This window comes from Musa acuminata, chromosome BXJ1-9 (genome assembly GCF_036884655.1).
Source record: "Musa acuminata AAA Group cultivar baxijiao chromosome BXJ1-9, Cavendish_Baxijiao_AAA, whole genome shotgun sequence".
NCBI classification, from domain to species: Eukaryota; Viridiplantae; Streptophyta; class Magnoliopsida; order Zingiberales; family Musaceae; genus Musa; species Musa acuminata.
The window spans coordinates 717,374-741,953 of NC_088335.1; the positions used below are offsets into that span (position 1 = coordinate 717,374).

The 24,580-nt window shown below is 40.2% G+C and overlaps 2 protein-coding genes across 3 annotated transcripts; both read right to left on the reverse strand.

The window, feature by feature from the left end:
* Nucleotides 1-105: 105 nt before the first annotated feature.
* On the reverse strand, nt 106-20,761 carry LOC135582814 (uncharacterized). 2 transcript variants are annotated; one of them, XM_065081652.1, is made up of 9 exons: nt 20,630-20,761; nt 12,663-13,051; nt 12,418-12,554; nt 11,853-11,966; nt 11,683-11,751; nt 8,517-8,658; nt 5,942-6,102; nt 5,734-5,863; nt 106-1,685 (listed from the first exon to the last, which is right to left on the reverse strand). In XM_065081652.1, exons 2-9 carry the CDS (start codon nt 12,978-12,980, stop codon nt 489-491), a joined length of 2,268 nt encoding a protein of 755 aa, XP_064937724.1. In that variant the 5' UTR covers nt 12,981-13,051; nt 20,630-20,761; the 3' UTR covers nt 106-488. The 2 variants fall into 2 exon arrangements, with proteins under 2 accessions (XP_064937724.1, XP_064937725.1); XM_065081653.1 differs by lacking the exon at nt 20,630-20,761 and having other exon boundaries at nt 12,663-14,644.
* Nucleotides 20,762-21,443: 682 nt separating this feature from the next.
* LOC135592283 (probable carbohydrate esterase At4g34215) lies at nt 21,444-24,569 on the reverse strand. Its single transcript, XM_065081654.1, has 2 exons — nt 23,952-24,569; nt 21,444-21,881 (listed from the first exon to the last, which is right to left on the reverse strand). The coding sequence occupies exons 1-2, from the start codon at nt 24,474-24,476 to the stop codon at nt 21,669-21,671; spliced, it is 738 nt and encodes a 245-aa protein (XP_064937726.1). The 5' UTR covers nt 24,477-24,569; the 3' UTR covers nt 21,444-21,668.
* Nucleotides 24,570-24,580: the final 11 nt, after the last annotated feature.

Genomic DNA, 24,580 nt, shown 5'->3' on the forward strand with positions numbered 1-24,580 from the left:
TGAGTCAGCTGAAATAGAACCTAAATATAGAAGCTAAATTTCCAGACGTCGTTGGGCTTAAAGTTGGGTTAGAATTGAGCCAGTTCAGTTAGAAGGCAAAACATATGACCTAAAGCAGTTGGCATCATCAGGACTATTTTATGTAAATGATCAAAACTTTTTATTTGTGGAAGGAACCCTCGTTCCCAACATAAAAATATAATAATACCCTTCATACAATGCGAAATAAAAATAAAAAAAAACTGTAACAAAAAAAAAATCCCTGCTGAACCAAAGCATTCTGTTCCTCTCCCCTTCCACATCCTCATGGCATTCAGGATATATGTACAAACCACCAAACTCGTTAGTGTTTGCAAGCACCGGTTATGAGATCTTGGTGCATTCTGGACATGAGCCTCTTTACGAGTAAATATGTCTTGACAGAGGGTTCAGCCTGCAAACGAGTCAAAAAGGAGAACTTGATCGAGGGTTCTACCTCCAGTAAAGTGCTACTGATGATCCCAAGGCCTTTGAAATGGTCTCCCCAAAGGATCGTGAAGATCCGGATTTTGATGTGGAAAGTTCATCCATGACCCGTTGTTCATTGATGGAGTAACACCTATTTGATGGCTGCTTGGGTTGTCCGGTTGATGCTGTCCGTACCCATAAATATTGTGAGCACTGGGGATAACATTTCCAACAAAGCTTCTTGGTTGGAGATACTGTTCTGAACTATTACTGTCATATGGTGAGCACGTTGACAACTTGTTAGATAAAACACTATAGAGGCTCCCATCTGCATTGCCACCGTCATCCAAACAGTGGCCACCACCCCTCGATGATTCAACTGCAGACCAACTACTGTAAGACTGATCATCACCAGGAAACCAATTGTAGCCTCGGGTACCACTATTCATGGATGACTGAACAGCAGCAAGATTCTGACTATCAACTGATGGAAACCCTTGGGTTGGGTACCTGGTTGTGGAATATACTTTCTTGGGTATGATTTGTTGCATATATACCTCTTTCTCCCTTACATCTCTCTGCTCTATCAACTGCTGCTGCTCCTGCAATTGATTGGAAACCAGGCTAGCTTCTTGCAAATCATCATTAGCCATCAAAAACTGCAATCCAGGTTGCTTCATGCCGTTTATATGTTCTGGATAAGATGACATCACTCTCGGTTCCTTTGGAAAGGTTGGAAGCATCTCGTTTCGACCAAATGAACAAAACAGAGAAGGCCGGCCGTCTACATCAAAAGCTGATGGAATGGACTCTCCACCTTCGGATTCTATTATGTCTCTCTCTAGATCAATCATATTAGTTGGATGTTCTATTGTAAGTTGGGGTTGCCGAAGAGACAACTCGCCAGCTGATGTGTAACCATGGTTCTCTGTAGAATGGTAATAAGAATCAGAAACACCTGCCGTCTGCCACATGTTTTTAGGATTCTGCTTTTCCACATGCGAAAGAGGAGAGAAATCATCATCCTGTTGTAATGTCTCTTCTTGGTTGTGGATAATAAGACTAGGTTCCTTGTGACTATTCGGAGAAGGAATGAGCTCCAACTGATGGTCATCAATGGAATTATCTTTGGACTGGCCGTAACTTTTGTCATCAATATCCTGGGTATGTTGATTTCTGCAATAACCATCATATGTAGGTTCTTCTGGGGAGCCCTCAGAACTTTCTAATTTATCATCCTAATCAATTAGCCATAGAAAAGTTAGCATCTCCAACCTCTTTTTCATAGATGGAAGCTTAACAGAAAAAAACTAAAAGAAATTAGAAATCAGCAAAGATCAGGGAAAAAAATGTAGACTACCCTGTTGTCAACAAAAGCAAAAATATCTCACAAAAGGCAAATGCAAAGTAAAACAAACTACAATTAACTAAGGTTTTATCATACAGAATTCAATTTATGTAAATCAGCACCATGAGAAATTCAATTAAGACCGTAAGCCAGGAGTTATCTATCACTTTGCCACTAGTAACTCACAAAATTCTTTTATCTCTACAACAAAACTAGGTGAAAATCCAGTGATACGTGCACCAGGAAACAATTTCTCCAAAGAATCAACTCGTTTTCCTATTCAATTCCACAAATCATTTTGATAGACTACATAGCATACTACTCGCTTGGAATAGACTACTTTGTCCATTTGGTAGGCCAGCTTTTAATTAGTCGAAATAAATCCCATAGCTTTCCCATCTCAAACTACAAAACAAATAAGGATCGATGATACACATACTAAAGAGAAGAAGAGGTATCTAGGTAAAGCCAAGGTTTTTAATCTCATACCATACTGGCGTACCGAGCGGAGAACACGAAGCAACTTAGGGTTTTTGTACCTGATCGTGGACGCGGAGAACTCCCCCCACCGACGGGCGAAGTGCCTTGGGGCTGACTAGTGCATGCACGAGGGGGAGTGGCGGAGGGAGAAGGCTTCCGGAAAGGGAAAGTTCTCGTGGCCCTCTAACGCGACCTTCATGAGCGAGCTCCATTCCGACCGGATGGAAGGCTTCGGAACCTTCATCGAGTCGGAGGGCAATGCCAGACCCGGTTCCTATGTCGCCGACTGAGCGCACGAGTTCGGACACAAGTGGTACTCCAATGACGACTATCACGAGGGCGGCTAGTGGCACAACCTACAGGAGGGCTGCGGCCAGTACGTGTGGCAGAGGGGAACTAATACGTCGGCGAGTGGCGGAACGACATAATATTCGATCGCGGGGCGATCATCTGGGCTAATGGCAACTGCTACGTAACGCCTAGTACAGGTCGGTAATGGTCGAAATTTTGACCTTTACCACCCAGTACAACCTCGTATCGTCCGATACGAGGCCAAAAATCTGATACCACCCGATAGTGGGCGGTTTGCGTGCCGATAGGCTGGCGGACTGGAACGTACCACCCATATCAGGCAGTATGATACGAAACGTTGGGTAAAGCAATTACAAAATGGTTCAATTTCAACTGCATCATTATTAATGCAGCTTGAGATCCTCGTTACAATCCTTAGTGTCCATTCAGAAGCATGTCCTGGTGTATAACCTCCTACTCCATGTAAGACTATCGATAGATATCTTGATAAAGTGGTTGAGGAGTCAAAGATTAAATTAATACTTTTGAGCAAGGTTTGCAATACCATCTGATACTGTACTGGTAGTATTTACTTATCCCACAGCTTGTTGGCACAAGGACTTGGGTAAACTAGGTGGTCTGCTAGGTATAGGGCTTGTACCCAAGCGTAGTTCAACGCCTATACCATCCGATACAGGACTTCTACTAGATAGTAATTTTTATAATTTTCGTCTTTTTTTTCAATTTTTTTTTGAAATTTGATATTGGTAAATCTCATACCCGTATTGGTCTGGGCCAGGAATGATATGGCTTTGATACTCAAAATTAAAAACCTTGCTTTTAAGAAGTCGGATCCTCTATGATATGGCAATCATGTACCATAGCTGGTTTGACCCTATCAGGATGAATATCCCAAACTTCTTGATATATTGTAACAGAATAGTCTTCCACAAGTTGGCTGTTGCATCAAATTGTATTCACAATGCACTATTGAGACCCATAAATGAGATTAGACCTCAGTTTGTAGTAAAAGTGATAACCAACGATAATGTAAACCTTAAAAAGGTTGGTGGCATTGTGTTACTTAGTTTGCCAATCCATCTCCTTAAAGTTTATCTTGCAAAGAATAATCGGATTGAAAACCAGTGATTTAAAAAGCGCTAGGCGCCAAAAGGCGCCAAGGTCCAAAAACGCCCGAGGCGCTAGGCGCTCGCCCGAGCGAAGCGAGGCGCTAAAATATAAAAATATAAAATATAATTAATAAATATAATTATTTAAAATTTTAAATAAAAATATAAAAATATATAATATAATTAATAAATATAATCACATTAACAGTATAAATCTGCTGACGGAGAAACAAGGAAGCAGCGGCGGCGAGCGGCGGCAGCAGCAGCGACGGCAGCGGCAGCGGTGAGCGGCGGCAGCGGCAGCGGTGAGCGGCGGCAGCGGCAGCAGCAGCGGCGGCGAGAGGCGGCAGCGGCATCGGGAAAGGGAAAGGGAGCGGAAGGCGCGAGCAGCGGGAGGCCTCGAGGGAGGCGCGAGCAGCGGGAAGGCTCGCGGGAAGGCTCGCGGGAGGCGAGAGGGCTCGCGGGAGGGCTCGAGGGAGGCGAGAACAGCGGGAAGGCTCGCAGGAGACGCGAGCAGCGAGAGGGCTCGCGGGAGGCGCGAGCAGTAGGAGGGCTCGCAGGAGGCGCGAGCAGCGAGAGGGCTAGCGGGAGGCACGAGCAGCGGGAAGGCTCGCGGGAGGCGTGAGCAGCGACAGCGGCGAGCAGCGGCAGCTGGAGCAGCGACAGCGAGCGACGAGATCGCGATCGGAATCGGCAGCGGCAGCAGGTTAGGGTTGGGGTTATATCGGTTTAGTTGGTTCGATTGAACCAACTAACAACCGAACCAGGACCGAACCAGACCTAAAATTCTGGTTCGGTTTACCCAGGCGCTCGCCCGAAGCGCCCAGCGCCTGGGCTCGGGCGAGCGCCCAGGCGGCGCCTGATTGAAGCGCGTCGCCTGGGACATTAGCGAGGCGCTCGGGCCTCGCCTCGCCTCGCCCGAGCGCCTAGGCGAGCGCCCGAGCGCCTTTTGCAATCACTGTTGAAAACTATGTTTACATTTTAGGTTAGCTCATCAGATGAAAAGGTCATGGAGCTCTATATATCCTGCAGATTCTGAGATGCAGTGACTGAAATCATTGTCATGATGGGGTCATTGTATGTATTGCTCTATCATAGTAGATGGACTATGTATATCACATGTCTGCACTATAAAGGAGATCAGGAAGGCACTTTCTGCTTCGAGGACATTTGAGTTATATCTCTGTATCGTTGATCAGAGATGGGACACTCAGATGTCCAAGAATCTATGCATGGCAAGTCATAACTGTGTTTGAAGGATAGAGCAAGTGGAGAATATCAACTAGCAATTACCCTTTAATTAAATAAAATAAATGGCATCAAGTACCACAATCAACATCCTTTCTTATATTTGTCTATGATGTGACCACACATGTGCATACGTAATACTTAATAGTTACTAGTCACATTTACATTATAACTGATACCCGCATCTCTATTCATCCAAGTGTGCATACACATGGATATTGAGCATCTAATATTAGTTTGTTTTTTATAATGTGAGCATATGTAGTAATGAATTGCATGTGTGTGCGTGTATGCATAAATGCAAACAAAAAACATCACCGAAGATTTCTGCATCACAATTTATATAAGCAGATAAGTTTTAAGGAGCAGCATACTCTGACCATTGCAGTCAGCCAGTACCATAGGGAGTCCATGGGCACTATTGAAAGTTCATGCCATGTCATGCCCATTGAGGCATGTGCATGGATGTTATATACTGGATAGGGGTGAAGAACTCAGCAAGCACTGGTGCAATTTACCAACTAATTCATAGCATGTACAGAGTACAGATTTCATTACCATGGATGGTGCTTAGAGTTCTCTTTGCTACCTCTACAAGATATTGGCAAGCATCTAAAGAACTACTAATAGTATTAATTAATATACGGAAATCTTGAATATCCATAATAATAAACTATGAAAACATGAACTAATGAAGCAAAGTTTCATTATATATTCAATGATTTCAAAGGTTAACTTAGAAAGTAAATGTATGAAGGAATAATAATAACTAATAAGATCAAAGAATACCTTATCATTTATAAACTTCATTTTCTCTGCGAGTTCCCGTTCCAAAGATTTCCAAGATCGCTCTCTCCACAACTTCCGGCCCCTAGCAGCCTCAAAAGCTACCAAGAGATCCTTGTTTGCTACTTGCAACCTGCTTGCACGAGGCTTAATTTTCAGAATCTAATAACTTTCAGACATCAAACTGACCATGAGAGAAATGAAAACCAACCAGTGCTCATGCAACCTCTTCTTTTCTTCCTCTTCAAATGTCTCATAAGGATGAACATGAAAGCATTGTATGTCACCAAGCACACGACCAAGTAATTTAGGTTGAATACCATCAGCAGAATGCTTTATATTCTTGATCAGCTGATGTTGTGCCCTGCTTACCTGAAGTATTGACAAAAAAAAGAAAAACAAATTATTAGCATTTTCAACCATAGGATTGCAATCATAACCCAGCACGCCAGATTTCTTCTAAAAGCCTCATAAAGAAAGCCAATTTTGAGTTACAGATCAGAACTCAGAAGAATTCTTTCTTTTTATGGACTGTTAGATAAATGAAATGAACAAAAATGCCAAAACTATCCAACAAATATGAAACATATCAGATATACAACTAATGTGCATAAAACTTATCAAAAAGAGCAGAAAATCCACACAGACGCAGCTTGACTTAGTTCAAGGTTATAAAGTACCAAATTGGGAATGATGACAAGCATCAAATTTTAAGATCAACCAGGAAAATATTCAAAGACCAAGTGTTCTTAATGTCTGCTTAAACCAATGGACTTAGTTCCACAACATCTGAGTCAGTGATTGAAAAAGGCGCTCGGGCGAGTCGAGGCGAGGCCCGAGCGCCTCGCTAATGTCCTAGGCGGCGCGCTTCAAACAGGCGCCGCTTAGGCGCTCGCCCGAGCCCAGGCGCTTCGGGCGAGCGCCTGGGTAAACCAAGTGACCGAACCAGGATTTTAGGTCTGGTTCGGTTGTTAGTTGGTTCAATCGAACCAACTAAACCGATATAACCCTTACCCAACCCTAACCCACTACCGCTCCCGCTGCCGCTGCTCGCCGCTGTCGCTGCTCGCGCCTCCAGCGAGCCCTCCCGCCTCCCGCGAGCCTTCTCGCTGCTCACGACTCCCGCGAGCCCTCCCGCTACTCGCGCCTCCCGCGAGCCCTCCCGCTGCTCGCGCCTCCCGCTCCCTTTCCCTTTCCCGTTGCCGCTGCCGCCGCTGCTTCCTCATTTCTCCGTCAGGCTCAGTATACAGTATACTCTTAATATTAAGTTTATTTGAATTTTGAAATGATTAATTTTCAATACTGTTAATAGATTAATAATATATTATTTTGATTTTAATGTTGTTAATTTTTATTTATTTGAAATTATTGCTAGGTTTCAACATAAATGACTTTGATGTAAAATTTTATTGTTTTGAATTTTAAAACTTTTTGTTAATGTGACATTGTGATTTTGTATCTTAGATTTTCTTAATTTAATAGCATATTTTTATTTAAAATTTTAAATAATTATATTCATTAATTATATTATATATTTTTATATTTTTGCGTCTCGCTTCACTCGGACGAGCGCCTCGGGCGTTTTTGGACCTTGGCGCCTTTTGGTGCCTAGCGCTTTTTAAATCACTAATCTGAGTCTAAATATATGCAAGAAAACAGAAAGAAGAAAATAAAACAAACAATACAAATCAATAATAAACAAAACCAAGATGAAAATCTTAATGATTTTCTCAATAGCAGGAGTATCAAGACATAATATGTGTGAAAGAGGTATCTTATCTCCATTGGCAACAAACTAACCGGATTCAGACCATGTAGAAAGTCTTTACACCGTGGTTTTTTATTTTATATAGCATATCTACAAATCAAGAATCTGACAAGTTATTTTTGTGTAACTTTTGCAATGAGTCAAAAGTAGCATAGCTTGGTTGTGAAGAGAAGCTGGAATAATTTTATCCATTGATATAAACAGTCAGGACTATTAGATGCTGGGAGGTGCTTGCCATGAGCATTTGCATTTCAAATAACTTTTATAAGATTTCACTGGTTGGCTATCTTCAAAGTATAACTCTAGATAATGTAGAAAAGTTCTCAAGCCCCATGTCTCTAACAAGACAGGAAGGTCCAACTAAACCACTATACATTCTTTTTCTGAATCAAATTTCTGGGAGACAGAACTCAGGTCATCTGCTTTTAACTGTCACTAGATCAAAAAAGGATGTAACTTCTTAGGATATTTCCAATGATTTATCTAACAGATTTCTCATTAAGTATTCAAAAAGAAATATTCTGGATTAGATAACAGACTTCTCATCATTCAATCACTCTTATCTGAGTTTATGAAGCATAATAAAATGCATTTCAAAGAGAGATGCAAGTGATATCATTTCAAATAGAAATGAGCTCGTGTTATTTGATATAAAGTTCCTATTTACTTACAAATTTAGTCCTAATGAGGATATATTCATTTGACTTTCAAAACATCCCAGCACATCAAATACAGTCCTGATACTTATATATTTCATATCATTTTCATTTGAGATGGTTACTAGCAGATTGTTTAGTCCATAGATACAAGGTGCATCCCAAGCCAACTGGCAAAAGCCATAAAACTCAAGACAACCAATTATGTAAAGGCATTTAGATGATAAAGATAATATCACGTCAAAAGAATGTTCTCAACTTTAGTGAAGTTATTTTGGTCTAAAAACCTTAGATATACTTGCACCAACTACCATATAAGTGAGCTTAACTACTTAATAAGTAGGACATACAAGTCAGCTGACCTTAATATATGACATGTATTTATCAGTGTCACCAGCATGATCATAGACTTTATGTGGTGATTCCCTCTTTGAGATTGCAAGAACTTTAGCCTTTTCAGCAGAATTAGCTAAGCTTCCTTCCTTGTCCTCGCAATATCCTTCACTGTATATTCAAGGTGTTCAGCTTAGAGGAATAGGACAAATGTAAAATACTAATGGATGCTCATAGAGCCCAATTATCTATGAAAAAATTGGCAACAAGTGTTTGCAGAAGCCAGTTCAATTTATGAAGATAGCTTCCAAACCTATAGAAAGACAGTGGTTTCCTAGGATGCAAACTGTGATAAGGATCAACAAATTTTATCATTATTATTAATCAACAACCAAGTTTCGAAATAGTAGGCATGTTAAATTATTCTAATCCAAAATGAAAATAATAGATCTATCAAAGCTTTAAAATTTTTCTCAACCAGATTTTTCTAAGATCTAATATCAATTTCTAAGTTTGAAAACAGTAGGAATGTTAACATATTCTAATCCAAAATGAAAATAATAGACCTATCACATCCAAAACAAAGAATTAGAAACATCCTTGCTTCAAACCGACCAAGCAAAATTGCCCAGTTCACCTGTTGGCCTTCCATCAAACTGCCAAATACCAGGTTGTTTCAAGCAGTGTGCCCGGTATTAGAACCTTGAATACTACCATCGCAAACAATAAATTAAGATGATGTTAAGGAAGAAAAGGAATTAGAAGATGCGTAAGGATGTTTCTACACATTATGTAGGTGATGAAGCAACGAAGTATCACTGATGTCATGACAATTGGACAGAATCACAATGAAAGTCCCTCTGGAAGGCTTTGGTTCAAATGTTATCCATATGGCTAGCACAAGCATCTACAATATCAAGAAGCATGAAAGACAACAATATTTAAATTCAATGCAGATTAAAGAGGCCGCAAGATGATCTCAGAATCTCAGATTGACGGGAAGAACAAATATTAAGAAAGATTACTTATATTTGCTCATCAAAAAGTGTAAAGACATTTTTAGTCCATACCCTAAATGGTATGAATAATCTTCATTTCATAGCACTAGGATGAGCCATGTGCAACAAAAGTGATTAATGTGTATAGATTGCTGGATCGTTGCGATACAGTCAATTAAGCATCAAAGTTGAATTTGGAGTTTTTAGATGATGTAATGCAATAATTATAAAATACTAAGGCATGTAGGATTCTAGCAAATCATCCTGTGTCTTTAGCAGTCATATGGGTACAAAAGGTCATTTTTAGACATATTCAGACGAGAGGAGAAGACAAAGTCATTCTCAGGTCCCCAAAAGCTGTTCATATAACATTTCTTCTTATTCTCTTTAGTGTTGTACTAGAATATAGATGAGTATCAAACTCTGAATATATATGTATTCATCTATACAACTATACAAGTATTAAAGGCTTCTGACTACTCTGGCTCTATGGTGCACCTCCCTGTTCACTCTTCTCCACCCCGAAGAAACCTGAAAAATTGAACTGGAATGGTATTTTAATTGGATTAATGTTATTTTAATTTCATACATGGAACGCCATTTCACTCGGACATGTACGAAACTGACAAGTCTGTAAGGTTTGGGCATGAACTGGAAGACTTCGAGAGGTCTGGTCTGGCTTATTAGGAAAAACTATTGAACACCAGAATAGGGTTCATGTTTGCGAGCCCTCTTCACTCGCGAGCCACCTGCTGCCGCTCATCGCCCATTCGTGTGCCACTGATTCCGGTTCGCTTCATCCTCCTCCACCTTCCTCTTTCTCCTTTTTCTTCCTCTTACTCATCCGCCTCCTCTTCTTCCTCCACCGCCACCTCTTCTTCCTTCGTCTTCCTCCTCCTCCTTCCTTCTCTTCCTCCGCAGCCATCTGTTCCTTCCCCCTCCTCCTCTTCTTTGAGTCTTTAGTATGTACAGGTGTACCATGTTTCGGTACACGAGTCCTGACTGACATGTACTGGTCTGTCCAGGGACAAAAAGATTGTCAATACGAGACGAGAGCCTTTGATTTCAGGTTTAACTAGATTAATAAAAGATAGTTAATTTGAATGGATATTTTCATCACTTAAGGTGCTCAACTTATTAGATCAATTTAGTAATGAGTTTGACTATAGTCAAACTCCTATAGATTAAACTAAGTAGCTTAGTTTCCAACTTCAAGATGCACAGACAGCTTACAGAAAGAGAGGAAATGTTGATGGTACTTGACAATTGCAAATAAAATATTAACATTTCTTTCTTCTTTTCCCTGGCTGCTCAGACCTCAGTTTTCATTAGGTGGGAACTCTCCTCTTCCGACCACCTGGTCTCCTCCTTTATCTTCTTCTCATCTCAATCCCCATCTCTCCTCTCATCTAATCCGACACCATCTCCAGCAGCTAACGATAAACTGCCACCATCTTCCTGAAGCTACAACATTGAAAATATCATCCAAACAGTTTCAAATATGTTTACATCTGCCCCAAGAGCCTCAGCAGAAAATTTCAGCAACCTTACCTCCTAAGGACCAGCAGAATAGCATTGAGATCAACCCACCAAGTTTCCTTCACATGTTAGTGCAAAGGAAAGAATTGTACATGGTGTCTGGGTATGGTGCACTCTGACACAGACTCAACTTTTTCCATTTCAACTTCATAGGAAAGCACAAGCTTGTAACGAAGTTTCTCGCATATAACAGTGAGGTCATATGAACTATAGACATGCATATAACTAATTCTCTGTGAAACTGGGATACCACTCGAAAACCTTTATAGATTCCTAGCCGAGACAAAGCTAGCCAAGATGTGAACTTGCCATCAAACCTAAAGAGGATAGATAATGTCTACAGTTCGCCTTAATAGATAGGAACCTACCATATCAATTGCAATTTAACCACACAACCAAGAAAATTTCCAAAGTTATAAGAACTACCATTTTGGTAGCAAACATGCAACCTATGAGAAACCCTCCAAAGTGTCCCTCAAAAAGAAGAAATGGTACCTTGCCTCCTCTTTTTTGGAGCTAAGCTTGTGTTCAAGCAAAAATAACCATGTAGTCAATAATGTACAATGATAGAGATACCTAGTAAATATTTTTATTGAATGGCCACAGGCAAAAATATTTATCCATATGTGTAGGAAAGAAAAAGACAAGAAGAAACAACCTCAACAGTAACTCTGGATCCTTGCAGTTTAACCATCGTTCCTTCCATTTCTTCAAAACCTCAAGCATGCTGCAACCATAAGCATATTATTAAACACACTTAACAACTCCCAAAGTGGTACTTTGAATGCAAAGTTTTGCAATCTCCTAATATATTTTTACTGCACATACCCCTTGTGATACTTATTTATCTCACAATAATATGCCCTCTTACTGAGTTGACATTGTTCCTCCACTTGAAGAAGAATATCGGGATGAAGATTACCAGCACAAAGAGAAGTAGACCTGTGCAGTATAGGATAACTCCTTCAAACAGGCTTATCGGCAATTTAAAACAAGGACAATACAGATCCATGGAGCATATTGGAATAAGTCTACAACAGTTTGAGTCAAGAATCTGCGGAACAAAGCCTAGTGCTAAATAAATATATCTCCTTGTAACATGTTTATGACATTTGGGCTCATATTACTTCTCCTACCTTGTATTTGGTTAGATTTTATGTGAAATTGCATATATTATCAGTTAGATAAACTTTCCAAGCAACAAAAAATATTTAAGAACAAAGTCTTTAAATTCAAGTAGATAAATATCCTTAAAAAACCACAGTTCATATTATTTAGAAGAACATTAAATGTTGTAAAACTGGAAATCAGCATCCTTCAGATTCAATAGTGGAGACTCCAATTAACAGAAGCTGACCAGAAGCAACTAATCAACAACAAAAATTCAACTTGCCATTTCAGGGAAGGATTTCCAAAGTGGTGATTTTCTCCCTTAAGCAACGAATGAACTACTTGTTCTGCACCTTTCACACTAGGAAGAAACTGAGTGAGAAGCTTTCTCTCTGATTCTGAAAGACATGTAGCCCAAACCTGACAAAACATTAGAGCAATATGTACTTAAAATATAGATACTAATGATTTTAATAAGAAACAGAGGTTACAAAAGAAAATTCATTAGTTGTGTTAGGACAATCATACCTCGTAAGAAAGAACATCAGTCAAATTGTCCAAACTAAAAATTTCAAATGGAACAGAAACAACATCAGCTAAGCCAGCATGGGACTGGGAAACAGAGTCAAGGAAAGGAGAAATATCTGTCCATGATAAACTGATTTGTTCCTTCTTTGCCACAACTCTCCTTTGACGGTCATCCCATGCCAGATCCACACGACATCTTAAATTTAATATGTAGTCAGATGAGTCCAGCTTTTTTTTCTTCTTTCCTTTATGTTGTTCATGGAAGTTGGAACTTGTTAACCGTTTCTTCTGTTGACCAGCTGCCATTCTGCATGTCATCTGAACATGACCATATGACCAATCTGTTTCAGTTGAAATGCATCCCTGATGCCTATTTGAATGTACTTTTCCTGTTCAACATGAGTGGGATTACCATGATAGAAAGCATTGGAGTTATTTATGTGACCATCCAAAGGAATGAATATGAACAATTGAAGTTAACTCAAATCAAAGAAGTCCATCATGTCTAGGATGGATCCATGTAGATCTAACCTGAATCCATGTACAAATCGAACCAAGATTCATGTAGACCTAGACTAAATACACAAGAAACTGACCTAACGAGTCCAGCCTAAATCCTTGTAGATCTAGTTTAGATCTCTATGGATCCAACCTAGACCATGAAATCCAGCCTTAATCTTTATAGATATAGGCCAGATCCAAGTAGATTTGTGCAACTCTACTTTATATCTAACCCAAATCTGTACAAATCAAACCAAGATGTAGATCTAGGCTAAATATACATGAATCTGGCCAAATGAGTCCAGCCTAAATCCACATAGATATAGTTTAGATCTATGTGGATCCCACCTATACTATGAAATCTAGCCTTTATCTTTATAATATAGGTCAGATCCAAGTAGATTTGCATAAATCTAGCCCAGATTTGTGTAAATCCATTGGAATCTGAATTAAACATGTAAATCTACGATAAACCTAGGTTGTATTTTTGTTACTTCTTCTGAATTGCATAGTTCAATCCACTTCTTGATTGATGATTATAGGAAAATGACAACAAAGAATCAAAGTACCAACCCAGTGTGAGCATACTTGATAGTCGGAGCATATCCATCATTGGTGAAACATATTGTTCATGGTGAAGGAATAACAAGGATGAAGCAGTCTTTGCTAGAATTTACAGAGATCACCAAATGCACAAAGGTCCAAAAAACCAAATGAGCTTTTAGGAAAAGCCTAGATACCTGAAAAGCTCTAAGACTGCAGAAAAACATAAATATAAAAGGAGCACCTGAATGGATAGACGTATAAGCAGTAGCAAGCCCATGATGATCCACTATGACTTAGTGATAGCAGTTCTCGTGATGTTGGCAGGAGTCCGAAGATGAGGCATCCAATTGTGTTACTAATGTTGATACGAGGCTTTCCTTGAGCTTTTCCAATACGAGGTTCGTTCCCAATAGTGTTACTAATGTTGATACCATGATATCCCCCCCAAGAGTGCAATACAAACCAGAATCAATGATGCACAGGAGATTTGTTACCGATTCATGGCATCCATAAACAAGCATGATCACATCAAATTCACGACACATGGAAAACGAATGCAATTTCATCTAGATCTATATGTACTCCCCAATATTGACCAGGTTCGGATGTGAACCAGCATGAGAATTATCCAATTTCCAGCACTCCACATATGGTACAAGGCTTACCACCTGGTAGCCCTGCAAACCGAGCGGTAAGGCCAATCTTTTATTATTATTTTTAACTTTTTAAAAAAACCTTAATAACCCAACCAGTGATTGCAAAAGGCGCTCGGGCGCTCGCCTAGGCGCTCGGGCGAGGCGAGGCGAGGCCCGAGCGCCTCGCTAATGTCCCAGGCGGCGCGCTTCAAACAGGCGCCGCCTGGGCGCTCGCCCGAGCCCAGGCGCTGGGCGCTTCGGGCGAGCGCCTGGGTAAACCAAGGCGACCGAACTAGAATTTTAGGTCTGGTTCGGTCCTGGTTCGGTTATTAGTTGGTTCAATCGAACCAACTAAACCGATATAACCCCAACCCTAACCCTAACCCTAACCCAACACTAACCTGCTGCCGCTGCCGCTCTCGATCCCGATCCCGATCGCGATCTCGTCGCTCGCTGCCGGTGTCACTGCTCGCGCCTCCCGCGAGCCTTCCCGCTGCTCGCGCCTCCCGCAAGCCCTCTCGCTGCTCGCGCCTCCTGCGAGCCCTTCCGCTGCTCGCGCCTCCCGCGAGCCCTCTCGCCTCCTGTGAGCCCTCCCGCGAGCCTTCCCGCTGCTCGCGCCTCCCTCGAGGCCTCCCGCTGCTCGCGCCTTCCTCTCCCTTTCCCTTTCCCGCTGCCGCTGCCGCCGCTCGCCGTTACTGCTGCTGCCGCCGCTCGCCGTTGCTGCTGCTGCCGCCGCTCGCCGCTGCTGCTGCTGCCGCCGCTCGCCGCTCGCCGCTGCTGCTGCCGCCACTCGCCGCTGCTGCTGCTGCTGCCGCCGCTCGCCGCTGCTGTTGCCGCCGCTCGCCGCTACTGTCGCCGCCGCTGCTGCTGCCGCTCGCCGCTGCTTCCTCCTTTCTTCATCAGGCTCAGTATACTCTTAATATTAAGTTTATTTGAATTTTAAAATGATTAATTTTCTGTTAATAGATTAATAATATATTATTTTGATTTTAATGTTATTAATTTTTATTTATTTGAAATTATTGTTAGGTTTCAACATAAATGACAAGTGCAGAAAGCAACTCAATAGAGTCTCCAATGGTATCAAAAAAAGATCCTGCGTGGAAGTATAATTATTTGAAGGATCCGAAAGATCCTAATGCAGTGACTTGCATATTCTGCGATAAGACTACCAGAGATGGTATTTTTCGTGCAAAACAACATCTAGTAGGAAATTTGAAGAATGCGGCAGCTTGCAAAAAATGTCCACCTGAGGTAAAAGAAGAGTTGCTGAATTATATGAATGAAAAGAAGACACAAAAGAATGAATCTTATGGGAATTTACCAGAAGACAATGTTGAACATATCAGAGATGAAGAAGAAGATTATTCTATGAGTATTAACCCAAGTGAAAAAAGAGTATACGACAAAAAGGGAAAAGAAGTTATGAGTACTAAAAAAGGTAGAAAAGGACCGATGGATCTATATATGCTTCAAGGATCCCAGAAACAATAAGGGCAAGCAGGAGGCTCAAAATTGAGACAAACAAATATAAGTGATGCTTATGATAAAGAAATAAGAGGAAGAACAATTCAGCACATTGCTCGCTTCTTCTATCAGGCTGGTCTTCCCCTTAGTACAACTCGTTTAGACAGTTTTAAGGATATGATTGAAGCTATTGGAAGATATGGTGCAAGATTAAAACCTCCAAGTTATTATGAGATGCGAGTTCCATTGCTGCAAAAAGAGTTGAATTATACAAATGACTTACTAAAGGGTCATAAAGAATCATGGGCAACACATGGTTGCTCTATTATGTCAGATGTTTGGACTGACAGGAGGCGCAGGAGTATAATTAATTTTATGGTTAATTGTTCTTTAGGGACTATGTTTGTGAAGTCAATAGATGCTTCATCTTTTGTAAAATCTGGAGACAAGATATATGATTTACTTGACAACTTCGTGGAAGAAATTGGAGAACAAAATATCGTTCAAATCATAACCGACAATGGAAGCAACTATGTTTTAGCTGGTAATATTCATCTTTTGATTTTGTTAATTATTTTATCTTCAATTAAGTGTGTTAAACTCTTAAGTCTTATCATTTTTGTTATCCTTTGTCTCAGGTAAATTGCTTGAATCAAAAAGACAACACTTGTATTGGACTCCATGTGCAGCACATTGTATTGATTTAATGTTGAAAGATATTGGAAAGATCTTAGAAATCAAGAAAACCTTAGAAAGGGCAATTTTTGTTGTTGGATTTCTTTATAATCACATTGGGGCTTTGAATATGATGAGAGAATTTACAGGGAATAAAGAATTAGTGAGACATGGTGTTACCCGATTTGCTACTTCATTCTTGACATTACAGAGCGTGCATCGTCAAAAACATACTCTGAGAAATATGTTTACCTCTGAGAAATGGGTGACAAGCAAATGGGCAAAAGAAGCAAAAGGCAAGAGGGCTGCTGATATCATCTTAATGCCATCCTTTTGGAATCATGTAATTTATATATTAAAGGTAATGGGCCCTCTTGTTCGAGTCCTTCGATTGGTGGATAATGAAAATAAGCCTGCAATGGGATATATTTATGAGGCTATGGATAGAGCAAAGGAGACGATTAAAAGATCTTTTAATGAAAATGAAGAAAAATATGAGAAAATTTTTACAATCATTGACGAAAGATGGAATTGTCAACTTCATCGTCCCTTACATGCAGTAGGATATTATTTGAACCCTGAATTCTTTTATAAGATTAAATCTGTTGGATTTGATGCAGAAGTTTTTGGTGGGTTATATCAGTGTGTTGCAAGATTAGTTCCCAGCATTGAGGTTCAAGATAAGATTATTCATGAATTATCTTTATATAAAAATGCTGAAGGTCTTTTTGGAATTCCAATTGCCGTTCGATCCAGGACAACTACCTCTCCAGGTATTAATAATTTGATATAATTAATTTCATATATATTATGTTACTATGTTATTGCTAATAATAACATAAATTTTGCAGCTGAATGGTGGAGTCTATTTGGAAATTCCACCCCGAACTTACAGAAATTTGCTGTCAAAGTACTTAGTTTGACATGTAGTGCTTCGGGTTGTGAGCGAAACTGGAGTGTCTTTGAGCATGTAAGTATTACTAAATATTTTTATTTTAATTAATTTATTTATTTAGATATATGTATTAATATATTTTTAAATTATATGACATGACAGATTCACTCGAAGAGAAGAAATCGGTTAGAACATCAACGATTGCACGATCTTGTTTACATAAAGTATAATCAAGCTTTGAAGACTCGTCATGATTTGAAAAATAGATTTGATTCAATCTCATTGCAAGATATTGATGATTCAAATGAGTGGTTAGTAGGAGAAATGGGTGCTAACTTGCAAGATGCTGAAGACGAGCTTGTATTTGAAGATGATAGATTGACGTGGGGAGATGTGGCAAGAGCTTCAGGTGCTGGAGAATTACAAACATATACAAGACAGATGTCAAAGAGAAAAATGAGTGCAAAAGCATCAAGCTCGGCTCCTGCTATTGTTGAAGACATAGAGAATGAAACATATCTTGATGAAGAGGAAGGAATCGAAGAACAAGAGGAAGAAGACGAATTCAATGAAGATGATTTGTGTGAAAATGACGATAATATTGATTATGATGAATGACTTTGATGTAAAATGTTAATGTTTTGAATTTTGAAACTTTTTGTTAATGTGACATTGTGATTTTGTATCTTAGATTTTCTTAATTTAATAGCATATTTTTATTTAAAATTTTAAATAATTATATTTATTAATTATATTATATATTTTTATATTTTAGCGCCTCGCTTCGCTCGGGCGAGCGCCTAGCGCCTCGGGCGTTTTTTGACCTTGGCGCCTTTTGGCGCCTAGCGCTTTTTAAATCACTGAACCCAACCCCCATCTTCTTTCCCTTCCTCGTGCAGTCCACCTAGGCCGATCACCTTTCATGGTACCTGTCCCCGCTTGTTGCCCCCTACTCCAATCCACTGTCTCCAAAAAAAGGGATCTATATGGACCGATAAATAAACAATTTAATCCTTATATGAAACCAAGGATTGAAATATTGCATTGTACCGAAGTTTCGACATTCTCTCGGTACAGTATGGTACGATATTGTATATCGAGTGCTATACCGCTCGGTATACCATTCGATATATATATATATATATATATATATATATATATATATATATATATATATATATATATATATATATAAGTAAAAATATATATTTCGGTGACGTTGCAGAAAAATGAGGCGACGTCACCTATATATATATATATATATATATATATATATATATATATATATATATATATATTCTTTTATTTGTATATCTATTTATTTATATTTTTAAAAAATGTGCGACGTCGCCTCTCTTCTCCCGAGGTGGGGTGACGTTGCATATATATATATATATATATATATACACCACTCGGTAACGAGCGGTTTGTGTATCGGTTTACTGTCGGACCGGTACATACCGCCTGTACCGGGCGGTATCATTCGAAACTGTATACCTTGTATGAAACAAATTGAAAGCTAGAAAAACTAGTTGTTTGTTTAGAATTTTTATGGCTCCAATGGCAAACCAATATAGTGAAAACTTTGGTTTTTACAGAAACAAAATAGAGGATATGAAAATCAGTTATCTGTTGAGAAATTATGGTTAAAGCATATCAAACTCAATCAATGTGCAATAAAGCATCCCATTCTTAAACATAACAGCTTGAGTAAGACTAGAAAGCGAAACACAAGAGAAATGATCAACAGATGGCGAAGCTTGCAAGATGCTTTAAAGATCTTTTCAGTTCTTATATAAGATATTTTATTCTGAGTTGCTTACAGGAAGAGGAGGCAGTGGACAGAAATACAAAGTAGGAAGAGGACAGTGGTGGGCGGCACAAGGGAGGCGAGTGTGACATCAAGAGGGAGAGGACCCTAGGGGGTGGGGGGTTTGGGTTAATGCTATTTAAAGAATGGGTTAAACAAACTCTGAATTATGACCAGCGTGTACCAGTCCGGTGCCTACTGGTCCAGAGCTGTAATCCTCTACATCCCGCCACTTTGACATGTACAATAAAGAAAAATGCTCCTCTAATACTGCCTACCTATTGGAGCACTTCAAGAAACCACCATGCAAGGACTCACCAACCCTGTTCACTTTGTGTCAAGCGATAGCAGAACCCAACAACCCTGATACTAAGGATTCAGCTACTGTGAAATCAGCATATTGTTTCCTCAAAACTAGGAACACTGATTTCGGATCTCAAAGGAATGGATGGAGCAGGGCCTTGGAAGCTCCCAGCCACTCATAAAGTTGTTATCATTTGTTGGAAACTTCTTACAGTCACCTTCTTACCACTGAGAGATTGGCTCACCTGAACATAACCAGTATACATCGCTGCTGTTTGTGTGAGGAGACAAAGAGCACCTGGATCCTGTGGATCACATTTTCTGTAACCACAGCTTTTCAAATTCTGTTTGGAACCTCTTTATGAGGTTTTTCAATATACAATTTAATTTTAGGACTAACTAGTCTAGTGGGTCCTGGCTCAATGGAGATGACTGGACACCTAACGATGCTAAGATCCTTTGAGGTTTAATTGCTAACATTTTCTGGCTCCTATTGCAGAGAACGCAATAGTGACTGCCCTTGAATACATCTTTTGATGATAGCTATCGAGTTGTTTTCTTTTCAAAAATGGATGAAAGGTAGAATCTTACATTATTGTTTTCTGCAAAATATCTGTATAAAAATCACTATCATTGATAGCATAATACCGAAAAAGAAATTTTTGAAAAATATAATAAAAATTATACACGCTGCTGAAAGCTACATGCCATGACGTCATACGAAACCAACAAGCACCAAATAATCAAAATCCTCCCGCGACGAAAACAAGATGGCCAAACAACACAACAGCAGGAAACAAATGGCTCACTATCAAAGCAAAGAAGCAACACATTAAGCAGTCATTAACATACTCTCGCCGTCCATGAAACCCAATTCACACGCACAAGCAATCAAATAACAAGGTTTACGAAAGAACTAACACCAGCAACAGATCCCATTCGTAACAAATGGTTAGAAGAGTACCACCATCACAAACAAAGATTTCAATCAACCTTCTCGATGAAATCAACAAGAATCGACGCCATTAGAAAGACAAGAGCCGTAGCAAATCGAATCAAAAAAGTACAACCCAAGAAATCTAACCACAGGAAATCGAGACGGACAAAACCTAATTAGATATCAGGAGTCGAATACCTCTCAAATGGGCGGAGGGGGCGGAGAAGGAACAGCAGATGGCGAGGGTTTGCTACCCTTCCTTCGGGATTGGGGATTTCTAAAGATGAGGAGATGGGTTGCTTTGTCGGAGGCGTTAACTCGTCCGACTCGGCCGCAGCGTGGCTCCTGGTTGATTGGAGATTTGCTGTAGGGCCCGTCTCCCGCGTCAGCGACGTATGCGAACGCAGTGACCGCATGTTATGTTTCTGTGAGCGGATTCACTGTGCATTGGATTTGATGAACGGATCTGATCCGTCCGACTGATGATTACAAGTATCATCTTAGATCTAACGGTGGACTTCGGTGGACAGCGTGTATTCTCGTGTAAAGAAAGGGTGGGGTCACACTTTAATTGCACCTTAAGACTACCTACCGGAAAGGAAAGGCGTAACGAGTATGCGTAGCGATACGCACTGTCAGTCCGATTTATCATAATTCATTATTTTTTTTAATATCACAAATGAAGTTATTGTGTTATATAAATTAAATCAAATGATTTTATGATTCTATCCAAAACCTAACACGGTTTTAATTATTAAATAAACATAACTACAGTTTAATTTTTCGAACTAACTATTATCATTATAGTATTTAAAACGTATAATATTGTTAAAGTAATGAAACAAATAGAGTATCGCACCTTTCAGAAATAAACAAATAAATAAAAGCTTAACCCTCAAAAAGAAAGAAGGTTCGTACATCAGATAAACGAAACCAAGTTAAAGTTCAATTATATTTCCTACCATAGAGATGGATGTGCATCGAACCATGAGATTATCTTCATGTAGTTCTCTTTCATTTAGCAACCATTCCAATCTATATAAATTTAATGTCTGAGAAATGAGTCAGTTAATCACAGCCCAAAAGATTTCAAACATTTCCGTTTGAATCAAAAGCAATAATTATTGTGCCAATCAAATGATAACTGCATCAAAAAGAGATCCCAAGTTTCAGCCATCTCAAGAAGAGTCGATTCTGTGGAACATGGTTGTGGCATAGCACACCTTCAAAGCTTCTTTCAGAGGCCATCGATCGTCGTCAAATAGTGTTCGGCATAGGCTTCTGCAAGCATGTTGCCTAGCAGGACTTGAGCTTCAGTAGTGAGATGCAAGTTGTCTTCATTTAGTGGCAAACCCATAGCATCTACATTGAGAACATCGGGCATACTAATTCCCAGTTGAGCCTCTCTTATCTTCTCTATGTAATGCTTGTCACCCGATGCGATAGCGACCTGGGGACGCAAAAGGAAACCGTTTAGATAAAAGCCACAACCAGAACTAAATACCGTTTCTACCATAAATCATTAATTTGACAACACCCAGATACAAGGTTAGAATTCTAGCTCAGCTCTTCTGGAGTGGTCCGTCACTGATGGCTAGGGCTCCCCCTTTTCGCACTTTCCACCTAGGCTGCACAAGAAAAGCCCAAAGCCAATACCAGGAAACAGCAAGGCATTGTTTTGTCTAGGCCGGATATTCTTTACTTACAGATAGAGAGTTTGGAGCAACCAAATCATGTCCAATTATGATACAAGGTCCAAACCACTGAGAGACACTTAAAATAGCTGACGTAAACCCTTGTATTAATCAAGTATTATGACAAACTAATTTCAAAACCACACATCTTGAAAATAATGCAACAAAGAATTGATCCCACAAGGTGAGTGACAAACATGCTGATGCGCAAAATCAAATTATCATATCTAAATCAGCAAGCATGGAACACACTGCTGTCAAAAGGTCTAGAATTTAAGGTGTCACACTTAATGATGATCCAATGGTGGGATAAGGGGTTCCACAGTCGATCTTATATTTACAAAAGAAAATTCATCATTGTACTGATTCTTGTTATCCAACTTGGCATGCTGAATTCACATCATCAAGTTAGGGTTCCAATTCTATTTTGCTTCAGATTCATGTTAAATGACACGTTTCATTCAACTCATCCTCACTAATTCCATGTTAATCGTAGGATTTTTTTTTTCAAAATTAAAAATTTCCAGAAGTTATTTACTTGTAAATCTTACAAAAAGTGGCAGAATATTCAGAACATTCAGATGCAATTACAATGACAGATGTTCCATTCTGGTGGATTGCACAATTCTCCTCACTAAATCCTCTCATCGATCTTATACTCTTCTAACTTTGTGTATCCTTAGCCTTTTAGTCTCAAGCAAGACCAGCCACATTCCTCTCCATATGCACCTAGGTCAATCACTTATTCTAGATCAATAACATAACCTAGGCCCATTATCTTAGGCCAACTAAATTCAATACCTACCACTCTTATTTTACCATGGATAAACCGAGGTTTTCAGAATCAACTGCATTAACATGCAAATTCCAAAGGCGTAGTTACCCCTTTATCAGCCTAGAAGACTCCACGATATAAAAGAGAGGAAGTCTCACATAAAAGCAGCATTTTGGTCCCACATTAGTGACATAAAAGGCTTTGGTTGTTCAATGTCCCCTCACCCAACCTTTATGCTAGAATGACAACCAACCGAAGGAGGAGAAAAGAAAATATCAGCTTTCAGACTCTCTGAGAGCAAGTAAATCTTATCCTTCACATATTGCGTATTTCATCCAACTTCTAACCCATGTCTTCCTTAACAAGTTCCCCTGCCCTTCACTCTCTTTATGGCTAAGATAGCGATATGTGAATTCTTCGTCTTATTAAGAGGATCATCCTCCTTTTGCCCAATTTTCTTATCATAGAAAAGTTTTTCTCATCCCTTCACGCCCTCCACAATATTTGTTCTGCCAGTGCTTACATTAGAGTGAGCAATAACTAGAGCACAACCTAGGACTAACAAATAGTTTCATATTTCAAAGATACTGCTTGATCCCTTCAGTATATATGCCAGGAAGAAATGATCATTGTCTCAGTCATGTTTCCACCACATTCCCACATAGAAGAGAATACTAAAAGGTAGAGTAAAGGAATATCATGTTTATGTTCAGTAGAACCCAAACACGAGGCATTTCTGCAGAGTTGCCCTTTAAATGCTGGTCTGTTTGGCTAATTGGATATGAATAATGAAAAGTGGTGGATTCGACCATGGATCTTGCTATCGATCGTCAAAATCCATACCAGTTAGGTTAATTAGCATCATGTCTATCTAGACGATCAGTGGTTCCGTGGATCAGATTCCTATCTGCTGGTTGCTCTACGCTCATATTCACACCACCTACGGAACGAAAAATAAGCCAAAGCCAAGGCAGGGTCTTGCAGCATGGAAACAGAAGACAAGCATCGCAGAAAGGAAAAGAAAAGAAGTTATAATTGGAAGCAGACTTGCCTGGATGAACGGCAGAGAAGGCAGAGAGAGATCCAATCGGACATCCCGTATAAGCTTCTCTATGTTGGCCGCGTACGCTTCCGCAGCACCATGCGACGTCGTGTCGCTCTCCCCCTGGTACCAAAGCACCGCCTTGATCTCCCCGCCACCGCCGAGCTCGGCCGCCTTCCTAGCCCTTCGCACCATCTCCTCGTAGAGCCGCGATCCCCGCTCCCACTCTTTTATGGCGGTGCCGCCGATGGCGCACGGTACCAGCCCCAGGACGGCCCCGTCCGAGAGGCGGGGGAGGAGGGCGTTGGCAAAGGCCATGCCCGGGCCGACGCCGCAGATCTTGGCGGTGTCGATGTCGCAGTGGAGAGGATCGTGGGCTTCCTCCCAGTGGCATCGGGCTGAGAAGCGAAGAATGGAAGGGTTGGGACGACACTCCGGAGGGACGACTCCGTCCCACCGGTGGTGTCTGACGCCGCCTCTGCCGGCCATGTTGCTCTGTCCCGACAGAACAAAGATCTGTTTCTGCTCACTCATTTCCACCCACCGAGCTGACTCCAACCACCGTACGACTTTTTGTTTGTGTGAAGGTGCAACAGTTTTTCCCTCACTCTCACCTCAAAATGCCATCGCTATCTAAA

Excerpts from the sequence above, each read along its gene's own strand:
- LOC135582814 (XM_065081652.1), bottom strand. The coding sequence starts at position 12,980 with ATGACATGCAGAATGGCAGCTGGTCAACAGAAGAAACGGTTAACAAGT. Across the intron at positions 11,967-12,417 it reads GGAAATCCTTCCCTGAAATG|GTCTACTTCTCTTTGTGCTG; the intron begins GCAAGTTGAATT and ends TATACTGCACAG. Across the intron at positions 11,752-11,852 it reads ATAAATAAGTATCACAAGGG|CATGCTTGAGGTTTTGAAGA; the intron begins GTATGTGCAGTA and ends TTATGGTTGCAG.
- LOC135592283 (XM_065081654.1), bottom strand. The coding sequence starts at position 24,476 with ATGAGTGAGCAGAAACAGATCTTTGTTCTGTCGGGACAGAGCAACATG. Across the intron at positions 21,882-23,951 it reads CTTCTCTGCCGTTCATCCAG|GTCGCTATCGCATCGGGTGA; the intron begins GCAAGTCTGCTT and ends TTGCGTCCCCAG.